The following is a 26,456-nucleotide window of genomic DNA, read 5'->3' as shown; positions in this document are numbered from 1 at the left end:
CTGTGCTGGGAACAGAACAATACAGACACATGATTGCTGGGCTAAGGCATCCGCAATGAGCAGCCAATGCATCATGCTGGGCAGGAGGCCATAGACCAAAGTTTATAAAGCTTTATTAAACGTTTTGAACAGCTGTGCAATGAACAAACAATACTCTGGAAGTTTCACAACCTCATAGCTTGAACTTCCTCGGGACAGCAACAGCCACTTCTGCTGCTCTCCACTACCAGGCTGAAGTAAAGACAAACAGATGGCAAAGGGGAGGGAACCCTTTAAAGTTTAGAGACAGGATTTTGCATTAACCTCTAAGGTTTCTCACAAACCAACCTCTGCCCCAGGTCAGGCTCCCCGAGAGCCACGGCTGCCCAGACTAACGTATGCAGCACGGAGCTCTGCACAGCTGTGGCATGCAAGACTGCCCCACCACCACCTCGGCTTCGTGACATCCTTCTGCCAGAGGAGATGGAGACACCAGGTGCTCCTCTAGCCTCCTCTTCTCCAGTCAGTAGCACCAGCACCTTGTCACCCCTGGCCCAAAACCACCACCACTGAAACGGCTGAAGCATTTACTGCTTCACGCCATGCCTCCACCTCGGGATCCTCTCCTGCCCTGCCCACACGTGGCCTTTTGGGCTAGCATGAGTTTTACAGGGTGAGGTTCACAGTGGCTTTCAAAACCCCCCATCTTGCAGCATTATCAGTTCTTTATCCCAACAGTCAATACCTTGGTAAACCCTGGAAATCTAGGAGGAAGGGAAGAGACAGTCTCCACTACCTGTGAGGCTTTATAAAAGCAGCAGCATAACTGAGGCTTTCAGGCTATGATCTCGGAGCATAAGTAGTTCAGAAAGCACTTGGGCAGTGCACACGTCTCTTTGGCAGGCTGAGCAGGAGGACATGACTCAACTGCCTCTGGCTCCAGCAGCTTTTGGCCAAGTGCATCTGTGAGCTGTCGAGCTTGCCCTTCATCAGCAAGGTGGGAAGGCTGGCTCCCCACAAGGAGAAAGATGGAGAGAATCCTGTAGGTACTCGAGCAGAATCAGCGGGCTGAGAGCCCTGAGTTAGACCACCGCGGCCTAATGCAGATGAGTGAGTGACACACAACTCCACCATCGCGCAAACAGCTGGGCAGAGGCCAGCAGCTCGGTCCTCCACCAGTTCTGAGTTAGGAGGGCTGGTGTCCGCTCCCGGTCATACGGGAAGGAGAAAAAACCCAAATGATTTCTGCTTCTAAAAAAGCAGGTGGCGCTGCCAGAGTTCACACAGTAAACAAATCGAATTTCACAGGCAGAGTGGGAGGAACTTACCACTGTAGTCCACACACAGTTACAGGAAACAGGCTGGTTTTACTCCAGTCACATGCCTAACACCCCCTCCCTCCTCCCTAGCCCACCCCCTTTTTAAAAGCAAAACAAGAGCCCTCAGCAGACTGGAAGATTATTGTTCTCTAGGTGCCCACTATGCTGGGATTGTGAGCTGATTCCGGTAACTGGGATCCTGTGCAGTGATACAAGAAGCAGTTCCCCCAGCAGCTGTAGCAGATGAGGAATAGAGCTGCTAGGAAGACCAAGGCACAAATCGTGCAAGGTTTCCGTTCCAGGAGGAAACTGAGCAGGTAGAAGCCCATGAACATCGAGTGACTGAACCACAACGCTGGGTTGAGGGGCTTGGGTATGAGCAGGACAGGGAGCAACCACTGAAGGCAGTACATGGTGGCTGGCTGGCTGGGGCCTTGTGGCAGCAGCAATCAGATGTGCTCCAGAACAGTCTCCAGAAACTCCTCCAGCGGGCAGGCTGTTCTGTAGGGAGGGATAAAAGGTCAGATTGTCAGAGAAACACAGCAAAACCAATCAGCAGACATTCTTCTCATACAGCTTCATTTACTCCCAAGCATCGTATACTGATGTTTGAACTCCCAGTACTAAATTCCGGTGTATCTCATAGTTCTCATAGTTACTGGAAAGTTTCTTGCTTTCTGAACCCCTCAGCTGGGGACAGGATTATCTGTTGCTGGTGTAGAAGTGTATCCCTTATGTGCTCAGTTTCTCAGGCTTTTACCCAGGTTAACAGTTGTGAGACCCTTTTCTTTAGCACAGTGCAGGAACAGAAAGGGAGAGGGGAAAACAAGCTGCCACAGCCTTCCCTACACACATATTTATCCAAAGACTTGAGCACTGGTATCAAGAAATGTAATTGAGAGGTGAACTCTTAGGCGCTACAAAGAAGTATTAAGGAAGAATAAGTGTAAGAAGTGTCTAGGAAGTGTTAAGCGCACAAACCCATTATAAAGTCTTCCAGCAGGACAGCATAAATTTCAAGCTATACATGTAGCTACCCAGGAAAGCCCCGACAGCGTCCAGACTGCAAAACAAAGGGGAGGAGAGTCTCTGCTTAAGGGATTTATAATCCTTGCCAATCAGCTAAAGTCATCTGAGATAAAGTCTGTGAACAGAACAAAGAGGGGACAGTCTCAAAATGGCAATTTTCATAAGTGCTATAAACACAGGATTTCCTCACTTGAATTATTATAAACCCCTGTGGAAACGATGAGCTTTAAAGGCTCCTCTAACCGGGGATGGCAGCGCACTACAAGTCCAGAAAACATACCACTACCCTTAGCAACCACATCAACTATGTTAAGTGTGAAGTTTTCTTCTTTCTAAGCAGTTAATCCATGAATTTCAAATGGCTTTAAAAATAATAAATGCCTTACGGGTGTTTTTACAGAGCCAGAACCATTGAAAGGGGGCAGAAGAGTGGAGTTTAGCAGTCTGGGATAGCAACAGCAGGTCAGGCTAGGAGATACCAGTATTGTTGGGAGGGAATAACTCAAGTTTTCCTTCAGTTCGTGCAGCAGGGAAACCATGAGAAGAAGGTACTCCTAGCTTATTACCCTCAAAAGGCAAAACCAGGCTAGAAAAGGGAAGAGCCTGGGGAAGCGTGCTCTTCCCTGCTGTCCTGTAGGACACCATGAGGACATGCAGCAGCCCTGAAGGAAGTAGCTGCCAGCCAGGGCACAGACAGATAGGCGGGAGGACAGCCCCAGCCTTGCAGAACGCCGTGGCCTCCCCCCACTAAGCAGAGCCTGGTCAGAACAGCTTCTTGCAGCAATCCTTTTATCTGAAAATACTCAACCTAGTGCTCCGTCAGAAGGATGAAGAGCTGAGCCGAGCCTGTTAGGATTACAACTCAGGGGGTGGGAAGGTTAGTAGGATGAAGGAGTGAGAAGGTAAACAAACAGCACATTCCACTGGCTCCTGTTGGCAGGAGAAGGGATTTCCTGGCAAGGGGAGGGAAAATGAGGGATCGCACAGAAAAGCCAAGAGAAAACCGCACATGGTTCTCTTCCAAAAAAACACTGAGGTCAGACTTGTCTTACAGCTCTGTAAGCTCGTAGGTACCAACCGGCTCCGTTGTCAGAAGCAGGAAGCACGCTGCCATCCGCTGTGTTCTTAGCAGCAAGGTCTATTTTAATATTAGTGAGAGAGAACGCAAGCCAAAATCTCCACCAGGGCAAACAGATTAAGAGTATTTGTGGAAAGTATGTTGTGCTGGTGCTCCTGCAAAAGAGTGTTCTCCAGCAGAGAGAGGGCAGCTGGGGTTGAAAAAGTAAAACTAAGCTGCAGTTAGGAAGCTGAAGAATAAGGGAGAGGTTATTTTACGTTGCTCAGTTTTATCTCTTGGCTTTAATAAGGCCGCGTATTGCTATTGAGCCTTTAGCCCCCAAACTTTAGAACTGACTACAGTTTAAGAGTATAATTACAACTTGTGACATAGCTGCATTTAACTCCAATCTGGCCTCACCACGGCAAAGACTTAAGCAATAATGTTCTAAACAGTGAGTTGATTCTAAGTGTGTAGGCATTACCTAAACACAGACCTATCTGAGAACAAGTTACCCGTTTTAAAATATTGATATTTCCAGGAAGAGCCAGTTGCTCGTAGCAATCAATGCAACTACTTTGCAGAATAAAGAACCATTTAATAGCGGTTATTTTTACTATGAAGTTTCAATGTCAGTGCCCTTTAATCTGCAGACCTCTTGGACTTTTAATAAATGCAGATGTTCCAACAGTTATTCTTGAATCTGTAGTCAGTTTGCTTGTATTTTCATGTGCGCCTTTGCTATCCATCAGTTAAAGGTTGAAAACCCTTTGTCTGCTGCATCTTACAGCGGATAATGTACCTACTATTAGAGATTTCTGCAGCTCTATCTTTCTCAAGGGACTTTTCACTAGTAAGATACATACTCTTCACCGGAGTTCCCTTTATACAGCTGGCAATGAACTGAGTTCTCTTTCCATGCTATCAATCAAAGAGAAACAGCGTCTCCTACTACCAGCTCGTTACTGAGCAGGGAACTGTCACTCTCCTTGGTGCCCAGGACACCTTCTTGAAGCTGTAACAATACTCAGTTTTGCCCACATTCTCAAGCAAGGTGAAACCTGCAAATGAAAAATTCCTACCTTGTTGTCTTTGTCCCCTCCTCACGATCCAAGCTAAAGATTACCATGTCCTGAAGCAAATAAGAACCCGTCACCCAACAGCACTTCTACCAGTTCCCTGTTTCACAACCGCATCCTGCTTTTCCTTAACCAGTTGCTCTTGTTCTTCCCTGCCTGACTCATCTCTTTCCTTAGCCAGCCCGGTGTCCTGCTACCCTCAAGACTGCTCTCAAGTTCCTGCTCAAGTCATCTGACTTGGCGGCCACTCGTGTTTACCAGATGGCTCCTTTTCATCACACCACCGCTGCCTCCTCTTGCTCTTTCGCAGCTCTTGGAGCCACTTGAACTTGCTTCAGGCCCCTCGGCAGCAGAGAGCAGGCAATGCTCCGGCTGCTCTCCCTGCAGTCAGCGCTCGGCGGCTCCGTGTGCTGCCGGAGCCTCCTCCCTGCCGGTTCCTGCAGGCAGAGGAGCAGCCTGGGGAGGTTCCCTGGGTACCTCATTAGTAAGCAAACACCAATACTTTTCCACATGCTTATTAATTGGCTTCCATCGTGTTCACAGCCCTTCCTTCTGTCATCTTCCCTCCCAAGACCATTGAAAACCAGCAGGTCCTACTGGCACATGTTTGTGGGGACGATTTTCAAATTCCGAGGCGAGGGTAGCAGCACACCTTTCCCAGCCAGAAACAAAATTTGAATTACGACAAGTCAAAAGCGAGTAGCACAGCACAAATCTTTAGTGCTTTGTGATCGATCAGTTACAGAATAAATCCGTCTAAGGAGCTATCTGTTCTGGATATTCTACAAGCTAATTCAGCAATTAGGAGGGTGAGAGGTGTTTCTACACTATAGGTTTTACACATCAGTATGCCAACACAAAGTCTGTACCTTTCTCAAGAATGTCTTAATTCCTTAACAGTCCATTTACGCTGACAGGGGAGAATAATCAGCCGGCTTTCACTAAGCACTTAAATGGTAAGCTTGTTCAGGCCTTACTAAGCCAGCTATTAAGCCAGTGCTGTCCGCAAGGAACTTCCCCAGCAGATGCTACAGAAACAGTCACCCAGGCTGGCAGCTGAAAGGTCTGCAATAAAAGACTGAGTAACCTTTTTATTGGGGGGGTGGTGCTGATCTCTCCCTTTCTCAGAAGCCAAAGTTTCTTCTTGGGAATGAAAAGCAACATGGTCTAGATAAAAATCTCTGCAGTTAAACAGTGCACACAAGGTTAGAGTAAGCCTCAGGGACTTGCACTAAGTTTCTTGCTTATAAGGCTCACCTGTAGTACAGTTTGCTGAAAACTGTTTAAATCAAAAACCCTGTCACAGCCACATAACTTGAACTGAGGGGTGTGGGTGGTGCTTCATGCTGCCAGCATGTGTTCGAAACCAACTCTCAAACACCACGTAGCACTCAAAACAGCCGCTAAAAAATACAGACTATCCAAAGCACTGGCGGGGGGGAAGTGAAAGAGCTAAGGAGTAATGAGTTTGAGGAGTTCAGCTAAGAAAAGCAACAGCAGACCAGCTTTCTAGATGCCAACCCTCTCTCTTAAAAAACCCAAGAACCATAACTGTTCAAACTTTAAGACCTATTTCCAGTATCAGGGATTTAATTTCTTCAGGGATTTTTTTGGCCTTGCCACTATTTCTTCTATTTTTTAAAAGCTTTATCTGCCAGTATGACTCAGCTGGAAAAAGTGAGTCTTCAATTTTTGGCAAAGGCCTTACCCCAGTCTTTGATAAGTTCGTGCCTCTAACGTTGATGTAGGCTCAGAAATGGTGCAATATAATTGCAAACAGTTTCCAAAAGAGCAGCAAATCCTTGACTGACCAAGCCTTGGGGTTATGAAGTGTTCTGATTTCTCAAGCTAGAGACAAGCCAAAGCAACTCCGTGAAAAGCGGAGGCTCTCTGTGGAGCCACTCTTTTCGCCACTGCCATAACTGCCCTCTGAGGTTTGTTACTGACTGGGGATTGATTAGCCTGTATCTGCAGGTCTTGCAGTGCACTCACAGCACCAGAGCGAATAAACCTCCACCTGTGAGCAGGAAGGCAGCAGCATGATCTGTGTTTCTCTGCACACCAAATCACAGGAGCAGAATCTTAAGTCTAGTGGGAAGAGATGTCAACATCGACAGTTGTCATCTGAAGTATTGCTACTTTCATTTGTACTAATTTATTAATTGTCAGTGGTCCTCATTCCCGCCCCCGCCTTTGTTTAACTGCCAAAGATCATGAATTCCAGGACCATTCCCTGAGTTCCCTCAAAAACATAATTATTTTTAGTTTTAATTTGTATCTCTTCTCTACCTTTTGTGCCTTCGACAGGCTTCAGAAATCTGAATACACCCTGATAAAGTCCAATTTTCTGTGTCCCATGTAGAGAGAGGCAAAAAAGCAGTATTGGCAAAGGGTTCTGGGACGTTATGACACATGGATTGGAAAGGCAAAGGATGCTCCACTATGAAAGCATTGGCAAGATAATTTATAATGTTTCAGTGCAGGGGTAATGATGTATAGGAGAGTTCAGTGAGTTGTGGACTGCATTTGAGAGATCTGTTTTTTGCCTTCACTTGCATGTTTGGGATGTAACGATGTTCGTACAACAGACCAGCTTTTAAACTCGCTTTGCAGCTGGCCGAAGGCTTCGGTGGGGTGGTGCGAAGGGTGCCTGGCTGGGCAAAGCAGTGCTGCGGAGGGATGTGTTCTCGGTTGGACAAAAGGGTGTCAGAGAGCTGCCTTGCTCTGGGGGGAAGCAGGCCTGGTTTTGCTTTTGGAAGGTGCTAGAGACAGAGACGTGCCTGGCTGAGAACACAGGCATAGAGGGGAGGGAAAAGGGTCTTGGGGGGAAGCACACGGTGTGTTATCCCCATGTCAGGCTGGCATTACCCTAAACACAGCGAGGCTCGGCTGAAACCGGCTCCGTTGTAACCTACGTCCGGGTGGCTACGACAGCACGGCGCTACCGCCCCGGGGACACCCCCCCGAGCGCTTCCTCCGCTCCCCGGAGTCAGCGAACGGTCATCGCTATCCCGCTCCGGCAGCCTGCGGATCGCTTCACGGGGCCCCGGAGCCTGCCTGGGCCACGGCGGCCTCCCCGGGCTCCGGAGCCTGCCTGGGCCACGGCGGCCTCCCCGGGCTCCGGAGCCTGCCTGGGCCACGGCGGCCTCCCCGGGCCCCGGAGCCTCCGTGGTCCGCAGTAGCATCCCCCGGTCCCGGGCCTCGGAGCCTGCTCGGGCCCCAGAGCCTGCGTGGGCCCCGGCGGTCGCTCGCCCCGGCCCGCTCCCCTCCGCCCCCCGTACTCACGGCGCGGTGCCTCCGCCTCACGCCGCTATCCCGCTGCCGCCTCCGCCGCGGGCCCGTCCGCGGCGCACCCTGAGGAGGGAAGGGAGAGGCCGCCCTCGGAACAGGCCGCGCCGCCCGGGGGACGCGCCCCCCGCCAAAGCCCCCGCCTCGCTCGCCGCCTGCGCCGCCGTCCCGGCAGGACCCCGCCGCGGCTGCCCGCCGACCGCCTGCCCCGGGCTCGCACCGGACCGGCTCGGCCCGAGGCCGCCGCGCAGCAGCTCTGGAGCGGGGCCGCGCTCCGGAGGGGTCAGCGGGCGCCGCGCCGTCAGGCAGCGCTGCGGGCAGCCCCGCCGGACGGGCAGCGCGCATGCGCGGCGGTGGAGAAGGCCCTCCTGGCAGTGCGCATGCGGAAGTGGGGCGAGCGCCTGGTCTGGTGTATTTTGAGCGTTTTCTTGGTTTTTAAACAATTTCACGTATTTCTGTGTTGGCGGGCTTCTTGCAGGCTCGTGTTGCGTGGCGTTGCACGGGGTTTGCCTGCGGGGTTCTCTGCCTGTGGCGACGGTTCCAGGCCTGCGTACCGGTGGGGGCTTGCTGTCCCCTGGCTTTTCTTGGCCTGCAGTTGGTGTAGAGTCATAGGACGGTTTGGGTTGGAAGGGACCTTAAAGAACATCCAGTTCCAACCCCCTGCCCTGGGTAGGGACACTTCCCACTAGACCAGGCTGCTCAAAGCCCCGTCCAGCCTGGCCTTGAACCCCTCCAGGGATGGGGCAGCCACAGCCTCCCTGGGCAACCTGGGACAGTGTCTCGCTACCCTCAGGGTGAAAAATTTCTTCCTTAATCTAATGTAAATCTCCCCTGTTTCAGTTTAAAACCCTTCCCCCTCATCCTATCACTCCACTCCCTGATCCAGAGTCCCTCCCAATCTCTCCTGTAGCCCCTTTAGGGACTGGAAGGGGCTCTAACGTCTCCCTGGAGCCTTCTCTTCCCCAGGCTGAACACCCCCAATTCAGCCTGTCCTCACAGCAGAGGGGCTCCAGCCCTCGCAGCATCTCCCTGGCCTCCAACAGGTCCGTGTGCTGATATTCATGGCCCCAGAGCTGGAGGCAGCACTGCAGGGGGGGTCTCCTCAGAGCAGAGCAGAGGGGCAGAATCCCCCCCCTCGCCCTGCTGGCTATGCTGCTGGGGATGCAGCATGGGATGCAGGTAGCTTGTGTCCTTGTGCACCATTGCACGGTGCTCACACTCTGTGGTACACTGTGGTGGGCTAACCCTGGCTGGATGCCCGGTGACCACCAAAGCCACTCTGTCACTGCGCTCTGCTCTGGCGCCTGGAGCACCTCCTCCCCTTCCTTCTTCACTGACCCTGGTGTTTGCAGGGTGGTTTCTCTCACATACTCCTCTCTACAGCATCAGTTATGAGTTGGGCTTTTTTTCTACTTCTTAAATACGTTATCACAGAGGCACTGTCGCTGATGGACTAAGCCTTGGCCAGCAGCGGGTCCATCTTGGCGCCGGTTGGCATGAGCTCTATCAGACATGGGAGAAGCTTCTAGCAGCTTCTCACAGAAGCCATGCGTGTAGCCCCTCCACTACCAAAAGCTTGCCAAGCAAACCCAATATGCACACTGAGTCCATGCTTTCTTGTGTTCCTTTGCATACTATTTTTAGGCTTGCTTGCGTGCTGCCTCCTTGTCACTCATGGCAGTGCACTTTTGTTGCTGACTTAGCCCCATCTAGACCCAAGAGGCCCCACTTTTCCGTGCTGCAGGAGGGTGGGCAGCCCTGCGCACCTCTCATTGCCCGCTCCCTTCCTGGCGCTACAGCTCAGATGTAGCGCAGAGATGGCTCCATGGCCTCTCCCCTTAAACACTTTTATTTTTGGCAACCCTCAATGGGCTGGCAGCAAAGCCCAAGCTGCTGTGAGCACTTCAGCCCCAGCCCTTCTCTCTGCAGACATCCAACAGCAAGTTAGCAAGCACAGCTCAGCCGTGCCCAGCTCCGGCTGGGTTCCCAAGGAGGCAGCCCAGGGAAGGGAGAGAAATAGCCCAGGAAAAAAACCCCAAACACTAAGATCTTGGGTTTTCCCGGCTGTTTAAAACCCACCCAGCCGTGGTTGCAGGGCCGCCTGGAAAACCACAGGGTTTTCTGCTTGGCTGGCCCGTGCATTTGATGGATGTGATAAGACCGACTCCCTTGATGGCCCCGCGGGTTTGAATCCAGCCCAGGATAGTTTCCCTCCTGCTCTGCCATTTTTCTGGGCTGACCTCTTCATGGACTGTTTAAATTCCTGGTTTATGGCACCACGTGGGAATGGCCCTGAAGCCATGATGCCATCTCCAGCACCCTTTGCCCATGGCGACTGCCGGTTGGCCCTGGCAGAGGCTGCCCTCATCATCCTCAGCACAGGGACCTTTTTTCCTGCAGAAGCGATGGTTGGGTTTGCAGCAGTGCTGTGTTTCTTGTACTATTTTTGTCTGCTTTGGCTTGTGGTGCCAGCTGCATCCATGGGTGCTGGCCTCAGTGCTCGGGGGGCTTTATGGGATCCCACCTAATGCCTGTGGCACGCAGGCTTCGCCTGGGGAGCTGGGCTGGGGGCACCTTGGCCGTTCTGAGCTGCTCCGGCACGTGCTGATGGTTGCAGTCTGCAGGATTTATCCTGAAACAACTTGAGGTCTCCAAATCCTTTTGTAAACTGCAACATAGACCCTCGTGCCCGAGACTCCTGGCTGTGTCCCCCTGCCCCTGCACTGCTGCGGGAGCTGTGCGCTTGCTCGGGTTTTGTTTGGTTGTAGTTCTAGCTTTCTGTAAAGAAATTCCGTTTTGCACTTGAAGCCTGGCTGGCGGAGCTGTAGCAGCAGTCCTGTGGCTGGAAGCAGCATGAGCTCCCAGCCTTGTGGTGTCCTCAGCAAGCAGGGATTGTCCCAAACTCACATATTTGGACAGCTCTGCAGGCTGCATGGAGCCATCCAGTGGAGTGGATCCGTAAGGAGCTGCAGGGAGAAGGGCATCTCCAGTAGGGAAGGGAAAGGTGATCCCAGGCCAGTGGGAACAGACTGTTCTGTGGAGGACAGGAGGAAACGGGGGGTTTATGGTCTTTCTGTTCACGGAATCACGGAATCACGGAATCTTCAGAGTTGGAAGGGACCTCTAGAGATCATCTAGTCCAACTCCCCTGCTAGAGCAGGATTGCCTAAAGCACATCCCTCAGGGCTGCATCCAGGCGGGTCTTGAAAATCTCCAGAGAAGGGGACTCCACAACCTCCCTGGGCAGCCTGTTCCAGTGCTCTGTCACCCTCACTGTAAAGAAGTTTTTCCGTGTATTTGAACGGAACTTCCTATGTTCTAGCTTGTGCCCATTGCCCCTTGTCCTGTCACTGGGAACCATTGAAAAGAGCCTGGCTCCGTCCTCCTTAAACCCACCCTTTAGATACTTGTAAACATTAATCAGGTCCCCCCTCAACCTTCTCTTCTCCAGGCTAAAGAGTCCCAGCTCTTTCGGCCTTTCCTCATAAGGGAGGTGCTCCAGACCCATAATCATCTTGGTTGCCCTACGCTGGACTCGCTCCAGTAGTTCCCTGTCCCTCTTGAACTGGGGAGCCCAAAACTGGACACAGTACTCCAGTTGTGGCCTCACCAGTGCAGAGTAGAGGGGGAGAATGACCTCCCTGGACCTGCTGGCCACAGTCTTCCCTATGCAGCCCAGGATGCCATTGGCCTTCTTGGTAACAAGGGCACACTGCTGGCTCATGGATAATTTGCTGTCTACCAGGACCCCCAGGTCCTTCTCCTCAGAGCTGCTTCCCAGCTCTGTTCAAGCAAAAGCTTTTAAAAGACCTCTGGCTGTGCTTTGCTTTGATTCTGGGGAATATTTCTTCTAATGGTTTCCTTCTGCTTTGTTTAGCTGCTTGTAGGCAGTTGTCTGTTCCTATCACAAAAGCCACATCCGAGATGCAAAGGCCATACCCCAGAAAACGGCACTGCTGGAGGCCGAGCAGCATCACCAGCGGCCTCTCGCTGCTCTGTGAATCGCAAGGCGGTACCTTGAACTGTATGGAAAGAACCGAAGAGCACAGTCGTGTCAGTGTTCCTGCATTCCCAGCCCAGGGAGGACTGAGGCTGCTGCCCACCAGCACAACTCGGCCAGTCACAGCCCTGTGCTTGGGGTCTGCTGAGCCTGGGGGCTCCCCGAAGCTTTGGGGACACCGTGGGTGCATGGGAGCTGTCGGGCAGACATTCAGAAATGATACCAGGGAGGCAAAAGGAGAATCTTGTGCTGCAGCAGAGGGGGGAGCTGCAGCATTTCAAAATGCTGCAAATAGAAGCTGGGAGCAAGAAAAGCTTTTTCTTGAGAAAGAAAATAAACCCTTGGTATGGCTGAGGTATGCCCAAACCCTTGGTATGCCCCAAAATTAATTTGCAAACTGGCTCAAATGTGGGGAAGCGTGGCAGGAGGGGGCCGTGAAATGTGGCAGTTGTAGAAGGCGAGATGGTAGAGCAGATAAACCCATCTCTTCACTGCAGATCACAACCCTTGCCCTTCCTGTGTCTGCATCTCTTCCCAGCTGACTTGGGTAGCACCTCGAGACTCAGCAGCTCACTGAGTCTTACGGAGTCAACTCTGCCTGTGGGGTTGTGGAAGTAAAACTAACCAGGAGCAGCACACATGTACAAAACAGCTCAAGTTTACTTCTAGAATCATTCACAGCACATAAATTACCCCTCTCCCAAACAGAAGTCTTAACCCTTTCCCAATCCCGTAGCAGTGCAGTTCAGTAGTCAAGGGGCTTAGAACCACTTCCCATCTTAACGATGGAAGCGATCTCTCAACTTGTTGGATCCCAAAGAGAGATCCAGGCAGCAAAATGGAGCAGGCTTAAGACAAAAGGCAGCAGTGCTCTGCTCCCTGGGTCTCCTCATGGAGCCCCACAGCCAGCACCAGCTGCCCTGGTTTCTCTCAGAGGGGGGGCACCCCCCTGAATTTGCGGATGATGTTGGCCAGCCGCTTGGCCAGCCCACCGCGGCTCGGCTCTTCCACGTGAAACGTTCTGGTCAGCAGGTTGTAGAAGGAGCCGTAGCACACTGCCACCACAGTGCAGGTCAGGCAGATGACGTTATAGGGCATGCTGAAGTCTGGCGTCGGCAAGTTCACCAGCAGCGGCTCCGTGTACAGGCGCACAAAATAGCTGGAGCCATCAGAGGAAGGAAACCTGGAGAGTGGAAGCAGGAAAGGGAGTGTCAGCCTGCATGAGATCACTGCTTCGTGCTCACTAGTCTGGATGAGAGCGGCTGGCAGCCTGCAGGCACTGTGGTACGGCCCCACTCCCCAGCACAGGCACACTCACAGCGAGGTGAAGAGAGGGCTCTGCTCCACGTCCGCGTCCTTCATCGCAATGACACTGGGCACCAGGGCACTAAGCACAGATGAACTGAGGAGACAAAGGACACGCTAGCATCAGTCCAGCCAGCAAAGAGTCAGCAAGAGTTTTTCCCATCCCGAGACCTGAGCAGCAAGTCGTACATGAGGCCCAGAAGGAGCTGAAGTATGTTGTTACCTGACGTAAAAGCCGTGATTGGGGTCAGGCGTGTACTCTGTCCACTTCAATAAAGCCCTCTCAAACTGGATTGTGATCTTGGTGACAGAGTTGGCTGGCAGCTGGATCAGCATTTCCAAGAGGTGTGGCCGTCTCCGGTCCTGGGCTGGCTGGTAGTGGATGTAACCTAACCCCACAGAGACGCGTCAGTGGCACTGGTGGGACCTTTGTCCAATCTCACATTGCCCAGACACCTCCCACGGGATGGGTGCTTCTGCTTCCACTATCCTGGGAGAGGTTTTCTGGGCAAGTGAAGATGCATGGGTAGCAAAAAGCATGTGTTAAAGCTAAATCGGGCTGGTCTTTAGAGCTGATGACCTATGAAAAGTCAGGTGAAAGTCAGGTGTTCACAGGAAAGGTACGAATGCAAAATAAGACCCAGTCATCAGTTTTAAGTCAAGTCTCCTTTACTATAAAAATCAATTCACTTTGGTTTAGACCCTTGTTGGATTATGAAACACTGTCCATGTGCCTCTTATAAAACAGACTTAATAAAGTCTCATCTGCTGTGAGTGCTGAACTGGAGGCTAGGAAAACATTCTAAAATGTTTTGTTTCCCAGTGATTACTGGGGCCCAAGGGAGGGACTAAACCATCTCTGGAATGAGCCACTTGTGCCAAAGAGAATCAGGTGGCATGTGCTCCCGGGAGGGCTGACTTACTTGGCTTGTTTTCCTTCCCCTTTGTGATGATAGTCAGAGTGTGCACATAGAGTCGCAGATACCACGGCACAGTCTCCAGCAGGATGACGGGGAAGGCCCGGTATGGGTGAGTGTTGTAGATGAGCGTGCTGATCTCTCCGGTCTGCAGCCCATATCCACTCACATAGCGCTGAGCATGGAGTACGGGTGTTGGCAGGTCCGCTGCAAATGAGAAAGGGACACAGGAATAGGGGTCAGTGCCAGAGGATTTTTAGGCCTGGAACCCTGACCAGTGGTGCAGGTGGAGTGAAGTTCTGGTCACTCACAGCTGTCTTGGGGCCGCTTCCACTTCAGCTGCACATTGAGGCTGCGAGATGTATTGAAGAGCGAGGGGCTCAGCAGGTCATAGACAGCATAGGTCCTCTTGTCTCCCTGGACAATAGCTTCATGTACAGATGTTGGAGGGGGTGTCACTTCCAGTAACTCCTTTTCCTGAGGAAGCAAATGGACCAGGAAAGGAAAAGTGCCCTTTGAAATAACTGGCAGCGCTGGGCAAAGCGCCTCCAGCTGGCCCTGAGCTTTCCCACCCAACAGACAGCTCAGCACTCTTACTAACACCACCACACTCAACCCTGCAGGCCCTGCTCAGAGGAAGGAAACCACCCCGCTTCTTTAGCCCCGGAGGGCTCCTGGGTGGCCCAGCCATGCAGGGGGTGGAAGTGAGGATGTTTCAGAGCCACATGAAATAGCTGAACTCAGGGAGCAGGGTGTGTTCTCTTGTCCGTGAGCATTACCTTGTTCTTAGGGGAGATGTCAACATAGACCTTGCTCTGCGATGCCAGAGGACACGCATCAGTAAGTGTACGAGAAAACATCTTAAAGAGGGACCAGTCTGCGGGAGGCAAAGTCAGTGGCAGGCTGAGTGAAGTGCTGTGGACACTCAAGGACCACAGCACACTGCCACCAAGCTTACCTTTCTTTCCTTGGCCACTGGAAAAGGTGTCAAAGACCACAGTGAGGGTCTGTCTGAGCTCCCAGGACACAGCCAGGCAGGAGGCATCCTGGACAACAGAAAGAGAGGCAGCTCTGATCACACCTTCTGGAGGGACAGAACACCAGAAGGGAGCTGGAACTCCACCAGGACTGCAAGAATCACATCAGAATGCAGGTGACACCAGAGAGCAGGATGACAACTGTATTAGACACAGTGAACCCACCGCAGAGGAGCTGGGCAAACCAGTGTGTCACCCTGCAGTGGTACAAGAAAGCTTTGGATTTTCTCTTGGGAGTGTTAAAGGAGGGAGCCCCGAGCCTTGCGCTTACCCTGCAGATGGGGCGGATGTGCACTGCCTGCGAGTGGTAGCTACTGTGGAACAAGCGCTCGGCCTTCAGCAGCACAGCAAGCCCAGCCTGCAGGGGGAAAAGCAGAAACTCAGCCCCGGGTCGGTTCTCTGCTCCCACTGAGAGAAAGGTCCTGCTGAGGCTTCTCAGTGCACACTCCCAGGTCGCTGTCAGGAACCCAGCTCCATCGGGAGTAGCCTAACAAGGCTGCAGGATTTGCCATTACCTTGGAGCCACATGGGAGCAGCTTCTTCCACGGTGTGAGGTTCTCCGTGCAGACGACCTCCCGGGGCAGGACAGCATATCGCAGGAGACGGTGATCTGTCCCTGCGCAGGGAGGTAGAGGGCCAACGGGTTGGTACTGCTACAGGTACGAGAGCAGAAGCAGACCTGTTCCACCCCACCATGTACCCCACAGCCTACCCCCCTCTCAGTATCCCTGAAATGCCAAGAGCTCAATGAGGAACAGATCCCACTCTTTCAGAGTGATTTGGAAAGAATATGTACGCAGAATTTTTTCATGAGTGCTTTCAATCCTGCAGTCCTCACTGTTTCATAAAATGCTTTTCAGAGACAGACGAGGGCCTGGGAGAATCTGCCACATACTGCTTGTGGGTTTCCTCTGTTTAAATGCACATGTCATTCATCAGGAGAGGAAATGCTTCCAGGAGGAGGTTAACAGACTCTGTTGTACACAGCCAGATCCAGAGTCCTTGCAGGACCTGCCCCCGGACTTCCCACAGTGGCACAGGTCAGAACTAAAGCTAGAGGCAAGAGTGAGAGGGCAGACAAATGCAGGCAGGGCTCACCGTTGGCTAAGCCCAGGGGTTTGAAGGATGCTGTTGGTATGACTGTGTTGGTCGAGTCAATGAAGTTGAGAGAAGCACAGAATATTCCAGAGAGGATGTTACTCAGTTCTTCCCAGGCTTTGTCAACACTGTGTGAGAACAGATACCAGAGACTACTCAGCAGCTCAAATCCTCCGAACAAGCATTAAGTCAGTAATATTCAATAAATACACTGGGATGACCACGCTGGCTTTCAGAAGCAGCAAGGAGCGTGCAGCCAGAGGCTGCTGGTCACACACTCTCCAGCTCTCTTGGTATTTTATTCTAACACATGAGATGTGGGGGACATTCACTGCAGGGGCAGTCCCTGGGCTGGCAGGGCTTCACGCAGCCAGGAACCTGGTGATGGGTGCAGCCGGTGCGCGAGGAGAGGGGCTGGGAGAGCAGGGGGCATGGGGAAGAGGCTGTGAGACCTAAAGCAACACCTTGGTGCAGTTCTGAAGGCTGACCCAACCAGCAGACCCGGAATAGGCCAGATGTAGGGAGGAGAAAACTCTGGGAGTCCATGCAGAGCCGCTGTGGCTCCAACAGGGGCTGTGTGTGCTATGGAAGATGGTGACAGGTATTGGGTGGGAGTCAAAGGAAGTGAGTCACAGATGAGAGGTCATGATATAACCCCTGCAGAGAGGGGTCTGTTATTACAGAGCCCATAAGGGAATTACTTGTTCCTTTAGTGAACAAGGGTTTTCCCTCAGCACCACATCCTGCCCTGCTCACTGAGTGGGGCTACATTCTGCTTTTCCTTAATGCTGCTCCTAGGGTTGCAGGCTCTTTATTCCAGTGGACATTTTCCAATCCAGGAGGCCCCTGCACACATCACGGCTGCCTCATGTGAGAAGGGCAACAGCTCTCAGGAGCAGTGTCTGCAGAGGGGACCCAGAGGGAGAGACCCATGGCTGGGGTACCTACTCGGTGACAGTGGGCTGGAACCAGACCCAGAGCTCGGCGCCAGCGGGTGCCTGCAGGGGCGGCTGTCCCCAGACGCGGGTGCGCCAGAAGCCCTGGGTGAGGGCGAGGTGGAGCTCCCGCACGCCCAGCGCCGCCACCAGCCGCCCCAGTGCCTTTGGGAAGAGCCTGTAGTGAGAGACTGCGGGCAGCGTTAGTCCCTGCCCTCCCCATTGCATCCCCCAGGGCCCTGCCCCTGACGTCACACCAGGGCCTGGCCACGCGTGATGTCATCCCTTGGCGCTACTCCTGCTTGCGTTGTCACACGCAGCCTGCTTGCACCACCACGCCGAGCCCCTTTGTGCTGATGTCACTGCAGCCCCCATCGCCTTGCCGTGCCCTGTTCCCGCTCACCCCTGCCTCTAACGTCATTCGCCCCACTGATGTCATCACCCCCATGCAATACGTCATCACGTGGCGTCGTCACCCTCATGAAACAGCCCCACCCCCTGCCCCAGCCAATAGCGGCACGGCCTACCTGCGCCCCGCTGCAGGTCGGCGTCCCACCGCGTGCGGAACTGGAAGGTGGCGGCCACGTCGCCGTCGGGCAGCGGGCTCAGCAGCAGCTCCTCCCGCAGCGCGTCCCGCCCCGCCCGCACCGGCACAAGCGCCGGCCCCGCCGCCGCCAGCAGCAGCACCGCCGCCGCCAGCATCCCGCTGCTCCCGCCCCACAGAGCACTTCCGCTTCCGGTCGCCCGGCCAATGGCGGCCGCTTCCGGGGTTGCCATGGAGACGCGGCGCCGCTGGAGCCCCAGCGAGGCCTCGCTTCCTCCCTCACGGTGCGGGCCCGGCCCGGCGGTTTTCCTCCTCTATGGGCCGAGGAGCGGCTGCAAGGAGCAGGTCTGGACCTTGGAACCTGCCCCGGCCCCGCGGGGGAAGTACCCGCCTGGCTGAGGGAGAGCAGCTAGCAGCCACGCACTACAGCCTCAGGAGTGAGCGTGTCCATTTTGTGGGGTGCTCCCCCAGGGCTCTCTCCCCTGGCTTTTGAAACTGGGGAAGCTCTTGGGCGGCCTGAGCTTGGGTGGTCCGCTGCAAGGCTTTGCCGTACACAAGGACTCTGTGAGGTCTGTGCCTGTCCCCGGCATGACTTCCTCTTCTCGGCTCTTCTCGCTGTTGCCCTCTCTCCTTGAAGTCTCCTTTCCGGAGGCAGGGTCTATCTCCGGGCGCAGAGCTGTCCGGAAGCACCCTGCTTCCACCGGCTGCCACTCCAGGGCCCCCCCTGCCCTGGAGGAAGCAAACTGGAGCCACAGCAAGGCAGTGCTGGGGGTGGCAGTCTGATGGAGCTCACAGCACCTCCTGCTCTGGCTGGTCCTTCCAGCTGGTCTGACGAAGGGTTGGCTAACACAGGAGGGAGTGCAGTAAGGCCTGAACACCCCCTGACAAACAGCCGGCATGCAGACCGGTCCCTGGCTCCTCTTGCTTATCTCCCAGGCTCCATTCCTCCTGGGGCTGACCACGGTTGTGCTGACACAGCCGGAGCAGGGACAGCACTTTCCTGGCCTGCAGCCACTGATAGCGGCAGCCAGCCTCTGGCCGGCTTTGTGCTTGACTCCTGCAGGGAGCAAGCGTAGGAGGTTGCAAATTTTGTTGTAGGAGGTTGTCTTCATTTTGATGGCTCATCCTTTACTCCTCTAAAGCAGCCTGCAGCCAGAGCTGCTGCCATCATGCTGTGCTGGGGGAGCCACAGCTGCTGATGCTGTGTGTGCTGATGTTCTCCACTCAGCCGATTTGCATGGGAAATCCCCCTTTATGCTTGTGGCAGGTAGTTACAGGCCACCAGCAGCCATGCTGGCCCTCTCCCTCCTGGAGGCAGCACCCAAGTTGCTCAGTGTGGTGATGTGCTCCACTAACAGCAGCCCTTCTCTGCTGAGGTACGTGCTGTCTGCTCCCACCCTGGGTGCAGGAATCGTCTCTATGCCAGAGCTGGGCTTTGTTTGCTCCTGCGTGGCACCCTGAGCATGCTGGCTTTACACCACACTCCCTCCTGCAGTTCCCACCTAACCCTCACCCTCAGTGCTGTTTTCTCCCAATAACACGCACACCCACTGCTTGTTTAGATCGGAGTGTTATTTCTCTGTATGCCATTGTTAAGTGCTTGTCTGGACAGGACCTTTGTCAGTGGGACATGGGGAGCTGGGATCCCAAGGAATGGCTTTCTGGGAATGGTAGGGCTGTGGGATGCTGAGCATTTTGGGGGGGTGAAGCAGGGAGTGTTAGCAGCAAAGCCTGAGGAGTTAATTTTGGGAGCCTACAATACCCCTTTCCTTCTCCTTTGGCTGCCAGGAGAACCTGCGAAGGGAGAGGAGGGGAAAACCACCTCTCTCCTCCTGCAGGGCAGCAGTCCAGGATGGGGTTTACTGAGTGCCAGCAGCTTTCCTTCCTCTGGGCTGGAAGGTCCGTACGGAGGAGGCTGGGAGTGGGGCAGAGCTAGCTGCTAGCTTCTTGCCACCTGCTCTTTGGGACTGTCCTCCTGCAGGTCCTCCTCATCCGACTGCACCACGGGGGTCTCGGCCCCCTCCTCGCTGGTGTCCAGGCTGTTCAGATCCGTGGAGACTGAGGACGTGGAGGAAATGCGTGACTTGCTCTCGGCTGCACTGGGCACTTGCAGGGTGATTTCCTCTGGGCACTGGCTGGCATCTGCCCCTGGAGGAGAGAGCGGTAAGAGAAAGAAAAAGGCTTCTGGAGGTTTATTGCTCCCTAAGCTTCATGGAAAGCCCCTCCAATGCATGTGTCTTGTTTCTAGGCAGGCTGCTCCCCATGTGACTGCCATGGTTGTTCCCCACCTCACGCCCCCGGCTTGGCTCTGGGCAGCGCTGCACATTCCTTCCCCATTTTTGGCAGTGGAGTCTTTTCTGTCTCGCGTGAAACACGGCTTGGAGCCATGCTGTGTGAGGCCATTGGCTGCAGCAGTCAAGGAGACGTTCGGCTTGGCCTCAGTGAATCACTACAGCGTGTGTGCATGGGGAGGAAGGTGCTGGCATCCTGGGCTTTCCGTGTGGGACCCAAGCCCAGCTCCCTGGGGTCTGTCTGGGAGGTGGAGAGGTCCTGCAGCCTTCCCACTCAGCACAGTGAGCTCTGCAGCGTGGAGGGACCTGGGAAATCCTAACAAGACACTGGCTGCTCCAGAGGAGCTTCAGGACAAAAGAATTTGCCCCACAGACTCTGGAAAGTGCCTGGGCTCTCCTGTCTTCTGCAGCGTAAGGTATTTACAGGGGTCTGTACCTCTGGGCTATGGAGGACCTCACATGGACCAGCCCAGGGTGAAGTCCTCCAACCTCACAGACCCCAGCATGTAATGTTTGTCTTTGTATGGGTGTGTGTCGATCTGCACGCAGGGTGGCCAGGGCTGAGGAATAAGTCCATGTGGGCACTGGGGGTGGGAAGAGCTCCCAGCCTGGCCCTCAACAAGCTGGGGACTGTACGTACCTGGCAGGGGTCCAGCAATGCTGCTCTCCTCTGTCCCACAGCCCAGAAACACGTCCACGGTGTCCTGGTCTGACAGGTCCATCATGTCCATCTGCTCCAGCATGTCCACGTTCACCTCCATGGAGGAAATGCTGCCTAAGGGGGCTGCAGAGGCAGAGGCCAGTGAAAAGGCGAGTGCTAGTGCTAGGCAAAGGGCACTGTGAACCCTGTGCAGGCAAGACCCCAAGGAGAGATGGCAGCCTTGCCGTGGGAAACGGAATTCTACTTGCTGGTAAGAGGCCCCCAAGAAAATCATGTTCCTTAAAACATCCCTCTGGAAGCCCCTGCTGTCTCGCTGCAGTCCCTGTGCCCACCCCAAACTGCTGCCTGGAGGAGCCTGTCTGAAGCCAGTGACTATGCAGGGCGCCAGCCTGGGTACCCATGTGCAGTGACTTCAGTTAAGTGGTGTGAGTAATCCACAGCACACCCACATGCAGCGTGTGTGGTCCTGTCTCAGTGCAGGACATGCGTGTCCCCAGCTGCCTTTAGACTGGAGATGTCCCACCAATCTCTAACACCCGTGTCATTGTTCCCTTGAAACACCCCTATCCCCGTGATGGTGCCTGCACCACTTACGTCTCCGATGCTCTATCTGCAGGTGAGACATAGGGAAGAAGAAATCCACGTCATGCTGGAAAACCTCCTCAAAGAACTTCTGCCGGTCCCGTAGTTTCAGCTGCTGCTGCTGCATCTGCTCTGCATCCAGGCTCCGCTGTGCCTGCTCCATGTCGGCTGGGGAGAAAGGTGAGGAGGGTTGGACCAGGCAGGGCTGTCTGAGCCCTTCTGCCTGTCCCAGCTCACAGCAGTATGGCCGTGCTGGGGGGTTGGTGATTCCCTTCTGCTCTGCTTTACCAGCACACATTGATTTAGTCACCATGAATAGACATTACACGCCGGAACGGCAACGTCACCAGCCCTTGCTGTGCTGGAGCCTCAGATCTTGCTTCTGAGACGCAGGGCACCCAGGAGTGGGGAGCTCATATGCTGCATTCACGACTGCTGAAGTGAATTATCAAGGAGGGAAAGGGTGTTGTTATGAGATCAGCCATGGTTTGCACATGTTTAGGTTTCAGTTTTCTTGCTACAAAACAGAGGGTTGTCTGTGAACGCTAACAAGCAGGGGAAATTCCCAGTGACAAGAACTGGCGTTAGTGCTCCAGGCTTTCTGGGCTGAGGGATGCATAAGGAATAAAAGGCATCAGCAACCCTGTCACCCCTGCACACGCGCACCCCTGCCACCACCGTCACTATAAATACAGCCGCACCCACGCTCGCAGGCTCCCCCGTTCACATCCTCTGCTTGCACAGCCAGCTTGGCTTCTGCCTGCACAAACATTTTCATTCCTGTAATTCCTCCTGCAGTTCAGCGCCGCTGCCTGTGTCCCTGGCTCGCACGGGAGGGAGTGATGGGAGCCCTCGGGCTGTTGCTGAAGGAGCTTGTTGCTGCATCCCTGGGCCTGGTACCTCCCTTTCAAGTTGGGTACCCACAACAGCAAGGACCCAATGGCACAGAAGGGCTGTGGCTGGTGGCCCCGGCTGTTCCCAGGCTGGTGTTTGACCTCAGCCATTCCAGATTTCCTCTGCTGCTTTTGGCCCAGCCAGCACAAGGAAAATGTGATTACTGGAGCAGGCAGTGCAGTAACCAAGGAAACCAAACAAACATCCTCTGCTCTGCCTAAGCATGGCCCAAACCCTCCGCTCCTCCAAGCTGGGGAGGAGGGAACGGAGCAAGCAGCATCCCCACCCTGTCTGGCAGGAGCGGGGGCGACGACAGCAGCGGGGCTGGCTGTCAGCAATATGTAGCAGCATAGGACCCAAACGGGAGAGAGGCGGTGGGCCTGGTGAGAAGTCCTGGAGATCAATGGCACATCTTCCCGAGAGCCCTTCCAGGATTCCTGTGCACCCCGTTTCTGGGTCATCTTTCAGCTAAACCCCATCGTCTGCAGGCGCCTGCCCTGGGAGGCCAGGTTGTGCCTGCAGCACAGCATGGGGATGTACTGTGACTCAGGGCCAGTCACCATGCGCTTTCTGGAAGAGGCTCTGGTCCTATTCTGGCTGCTCGGCGTCTTCCTGCAATGCCCAGGGTGGTGATCCTGGCTACCTGAAGGGGCCTTTGCTTTGGTATGTCTGACCCAAACACTGGGTGCCTGCTCTGGTGTGGAGGCTCGGTGTGCTGTGCAGTGCCCCGGCTAACAGCTATGGTGGCGGATGCACCGTGCCAGTGAAGCTTTTCTTGCAAGGCTGCATCGCATCACTGCTGGGGTAAGGCAAAAACTTCCTGCTTCCCCTGTGCTATCTGCAAAAGAGAATGGAGGCAGGGACAAGGAGGGGGTGACCAAGGCACTGATTATGGAGCTGACTCCCTTCAGCAGCTGGAGTCAGCCCTGTCCCATCTGTTCCAGGCAGAGATCTGCCTCCCAGCCCAGCTCTGCCGGATCCATGGCAAACCACTGTGGTTCACCACACCACGGAGAGCCGCTGGACTCAGGACAGAGGCTGCACTGGCTCCCAGATTCAGGGCGACAGACTGGCTCTCCGTGTGGCATCTTGCCAAAGGGACCCCAGCGTGGAGGTAAGGAGGAGGATCTCTAAATCCCCCTGCAGTGCAAATACAAAATAAACCAAAATGCTAGTGGGCACTGCCCCAAGTGCCTTGGGCATGACTGATCTGTGCCATTAATGTTCTCACTGCCCATCTGCACGTGACCGATACTCGAGGTAAGGGTGCTTGGGAGAGTCAGGACGGGTGCTGGTGGCAGCATTCCTGTGGGCGCCAGGATTTCTCTCGCAGGAGAAATTAGCAGGACCTGTTTATGAACTTGTTTTCAAGCTCTCGCCGGAGAGTTGGGCACGAGCACTGAGATCCCATTATGTAAGGAATGCCGACAGCGGGAGACGGCAGCTGGGCTGTGCCCGGCCCTGCCTGACCCGTGACCGTGGTGAGAGTCGGGGACAGAGCCTTCCCCCCTCCCGGGGCTCTTCCGGGCTTGGGGGGAGCGAACAGCCCTGCTAGTGTAGCCGCCTCTCAGCAACGCTTGCCGGGGAAATAAAGGAGAGCAGCGTTCCCTGCCGCGGCCCTTCCCCATGTGACGGCCGGTCACACTCCCCGGCTGTCAGTCGTGGGGATTGTCTCATCCGGCTGGCATGTTCCCACTGCTGGACACGTTCGCACACACAAAGCAGCCCCTGTGCACCGTGGGGGATCTGTCGGTACCTGCTGGTGGCCTGGCTTTTATTACTATTGTCATGGTTATTACTACAGCCTGCTCAGCCAAGGGGCTGGAGGCTTATCAGCATTCAGAGCCAGGCTCTTCCCTGCTGGCTGAACCGCCCAGCGCGGCTGCGATGGCACCAAGCACCCCGCTGCCTTCAAATCCTTCCGGCTCTCATGGCTTATTAGCCAGCGCAGCTCGGAGAGGAACTGGGGCCAAACGCTGGTGCAGAGGCTGGACGGGCAGGGCAGGATCTCCCCCAGGAGGTGCAGGCAGGGATTTCCTTCTTGCCTGCTCCCCAGCAGCTGCCTGCAGGGTGGGTTGCGGGCAAGGATGCCAGCCCCACTGGTCCCTCTGCCCTGCTGGGGCACGCCAAGGAGCCAACCTTCCCATGGTGTGGGCTCATGGCCACCTCTGTGGTAGGGAAAGGCACGGGAGGGCTGGCCGCGAAGCAAACCGCTACGAACTCTCCCATCCACCGCTTCGCCGAAATGAGCTGGGAGAGGAGCAACTCCTGGGGTGTGTTTAGCATGGGGCGAAGGCCAGGCAGGGCTTAAGGGTGCTGGGATCACCATTTTAGGGTGTTCTCTGACCCAGTATTGGGCTGGGAGCGGAGCACGGTTCAATTATCTGGCTGCGTTTCCGCTGGGAGGGAATGCGTTTTTCATTCCTCTTTGGCCTGTGGGATCCCAGTACAACTCCCCCTCTGTGCCCGTGAATAGGAGGGGCGTATTTGGGGCTGGGAGAAGGCTTGTTAGTGGAGGCACAAGGCCAAGAGGGGATGGGGACGGCTTTTTCTTGAGGCCATGGCTCTGCAGTACCTTGCAGAGATTTTGAGGGATTTAAAGAAGGTCCTGAAAAATAATCTGGGCGGTGGAAAGGGACAGGGGGTGATGGGAAGGTGAGCAGAGTTTAAGCGAGGGGTTCCTCCCAGGATGGGCCAGTTCCCTGGTGAATGAGACGAGCTGGGGCAGGCTGGCCCAGCCAAATTTTGCTCTTCTCCCTGCACTTTCCCAGAGCCCGATCCCCTGACTCCGCTCCTCCAGAGAGGCCCGGGGCACCCCACCGCTGCTCGGCTTGCCGGACTGCGCCTTGCCCTCCTGGTCCCTGCGCGCAGTGCTGTAAGGAGATCGAGTGGGGGAAGAAGACGCAGCTCCTTGGCTGCCATAGTATCTTCCAGGAAGCCATGCAGAGATCGCAAGCCATTCCCTATCACGCTGCCCCAGCAAAACTGCTGCGGGACAAGGGTAAATCCCAAGGGCTTTCAGCTCCTTTAGCCTTCGGAGAAGCGGCTGGAGTGGAGAGCTGGGAATGCCCCAGAGAATCGTGCAGGGTCAGGCCATGCTAAGTCGGGATGCTTGCACACGCTGGCTGCCTGAGTGTTAATTCCCTGCACGGTCTTTTCTCGATTGGCACGTCTGACCTCGTGTTGCAGCACAGCAAAAAATAGCCGTAGCCCCAGTGAGAGGAAATGCACCAGGCGAGTGCGAGGGAGGCAGTGGTTTTGGCAGAGCTGCTTGCTGGGAAAAGCTGGGGGGGGATAGAAAACTAGAGAGGGAGGACATGGCACCTCGTAACCCCTGTCTGTGCAGCGGTTTCATCGCCTGCACTTCTCCAAGCAATCTCCAAATCCCCTGCGTCTCAGCACTAAAAATATCCCTGCCGCCCAGAGCTCCTTCCCCAGCAGAGGCTGTGTCATAAGACCCTGCTATTTACGGGCCCCTGCTTCGATTCGAGCAGAAAGAAGCCAAGGACGAGAAAGCCGGGAGAGCAGCGCGGCGCCCGAGGAACAGTGTCCAAGCCCCGGGCACGGATCCATGGCAGGCTGTCCCCCCACAATCCCCCTGTCACCCCGGCCGCCGCTCACCGATGTGTTTGCTCTGCTCAGCCTCCTCTTCCCCTCAACCCCACGGGGGGATCCGCTCCTCCCGGGGGCTCCGAGGGATGCCGGTGCCACTCCGCCACAAGCCTGTGGCCCAACAGGTCCCCGAGCTCAGCCACTTCCCAGCAGGTGTCCCGGGGGGTCCCGAGCATCCCCATCCCAGGCACGGAGCCTCCCGGGGAAGCCCAAAGCAGCCCGGGGAGCGCTGCCGGCGCAGCAGGTTGGTGCATCGGGGGCGTCCGGGGCTGGGGGTTCGGCGGGTGGAAGCGGGGGGGGGGGTACGGCTGCTTTGCAAGGGGTGTTCCGGGGGGGGGGGGGGATATGGGCAGCCCCAGCCCTGCACGCCGCCCCCGGTGCTGACCCCCGCTCCCCTCCCTCCAAGCGCCTCCCGCCACCGGCACTTACCGGGCAGCCGCCGGTTGCGGCTCTGCGCCCCGGGACCCGACATGCGGCGGGCGGGCGGCTGCTGCTGCCACCGGGTGGGATGGGGTCGGGGCTCAGCTCGGGGCTGCCGACCCCCCCGCCGCTCGCCGCCGCCGCTCGCCCATGCTGCGCGCTGCGGGGCGGCGCTGGGCGCTGCGCGGGGCGGTGCCAGCGCGCCCAACCCCGCGGCATCGCGGCGGCGCCGCCGAACGGCTGCTGCTCTGAGCGGGGTTCCGGCCCACGGCTGCCCGCCGTTACCGGGGGCCACCGGGGCCGGCTGCGGGAGTCCTACGGCCCCTCCCCGGTCCTCAGGGAGGGTCTTTGCAGAGGGTCCCCGTGCAGGGTGGCTGGTCCCCAGGGTCTCCATGCACGGTACCCGGTC

The 26,456-nt window shown here is 55.4% G+C and overlaps 3 protein-coding genes across 5 annotated transcripts; all 3 read right to left on the bottom strand.

Annotated features, from left to right (window-relative positions):
- Window positions 1–77: 77 nt before the first annotated feature.
- Window positions 78–7,954, bottom strand: BLCAP (BLCAP apoptosis inducing factor). 3 transcript variants are annotated; one of them, XM_054218638.1, is made up of 2 exons: window positions 7,749–7,954; window positions 78–1,799 (listed from the first exon to the last, which is right to left on the bottom strand). In XM_054218638.1, the coding sequence occupies exon 2, from the start codon at window positions 1,709–1,711 to the stop codon at window positions 1,448–1,450; it is 264 nt and encodes an 87-aa protein (XP_054074613.1). In that variant the 5' UTR covers window positions 1,712–1,799; window positions 7,749–7,954; the 3' UTR covers window positions 78–1,447. The 3 variants fall into 3 exon arrangements, with proteins under 3 accessions (XP_054074613.1, XP_054074616.1, XP_054074615.1); XM_054218641.1 differs by lacking the exon at window positions 7,749–7,954 and adding an exon at window positions 4,467–7,568; XM_054218640.1 differs by lacking the exon at window positions 7,749–7,954 and adding an exon at window positions 2,280–4,418.
- A 4,435-nt stretch (window positions 7,955–12,389) lies between these two features.
- PIGT (phosphatidylinositol glycan anchor biosynthesis class T) lies at window positions 12,390–17,835 on the bottom strand. Its single transcript, XM_054218558.1, has 12 exons — window positions 17,571–17,835; window positions 17,057–17,234; window positions 16,109–16,236; window positions 15,526–15,626; window positions 15,282–15,368; window positions 14,932–15,019; window positions 14,753–14,850; window positions 14,285–14,450; window positions 13,980–14,180; window positions 13,280–13,445; window positions 13,070–13,153; window positions 12,390–12,934 (listed from the first exon to the last, which is right to left on the bottom strand). Exons 1-12 carry the CDS (start codon window positions 17,818–17,820, stop codon window positions 12,682–12,684), a joined length of 1,800 nt encoding a protein of 599 aa, XP_054074533.1. The 5' UTR covers window positions 17,821–17,835; the 3' UTR covers window positions 12,390–12,681.
- A 1,306-nt stretch (window positions 17,836–19,141) lies between these two features.
- On the bottom strand, window positions 19,142–26,214 carry DBNDD2 (dysbindin domain containing 2). The gene is made up of 4 exons (XM_054218562.1): window positions 26,057–26,214; window positions 21,134–21,289; window positions 20,519–20,662; window positions 19,142–19,735 (listed from the first exon to the last, which is right to left on the bottom strand). The coding sequence occupies exons 1-4, from the start codon at window positions 26,097–26,099 to the stop codon at window positions 19,527–19,529; spliced, it is 552 nt and encodes a 183-aa protein (XP_054074537.1). The 5' UTR covers window positions 26,100–26,214; the 3' UTR covers window positions 19,142–19,526.
- Between the last annotated feature and the right edge of the window lie 242 nt (window positions 26,215–26,456).

This window comes from Rissa tridactyla, chromosome 12, assembly GCF_028500815.1.
Source record: "Rissa tridactyla isolate bRisTri1 chromosome 12, bRisTri1.patW.cur.20221130, whole genome shotgun sequence".
In the NCBI taxonomy this organism is placed as follows: domain Eukaryota; kingdom Metazoa; phylum Chordata; class Aves; order Charadriiformes; family Laridae; genus Rissa; species Rissa tridactyla.
Note: the sequence above shows the minus strand (reverse complement) of the source record. Positions and strands in the feature narration are given on the sequence as shown.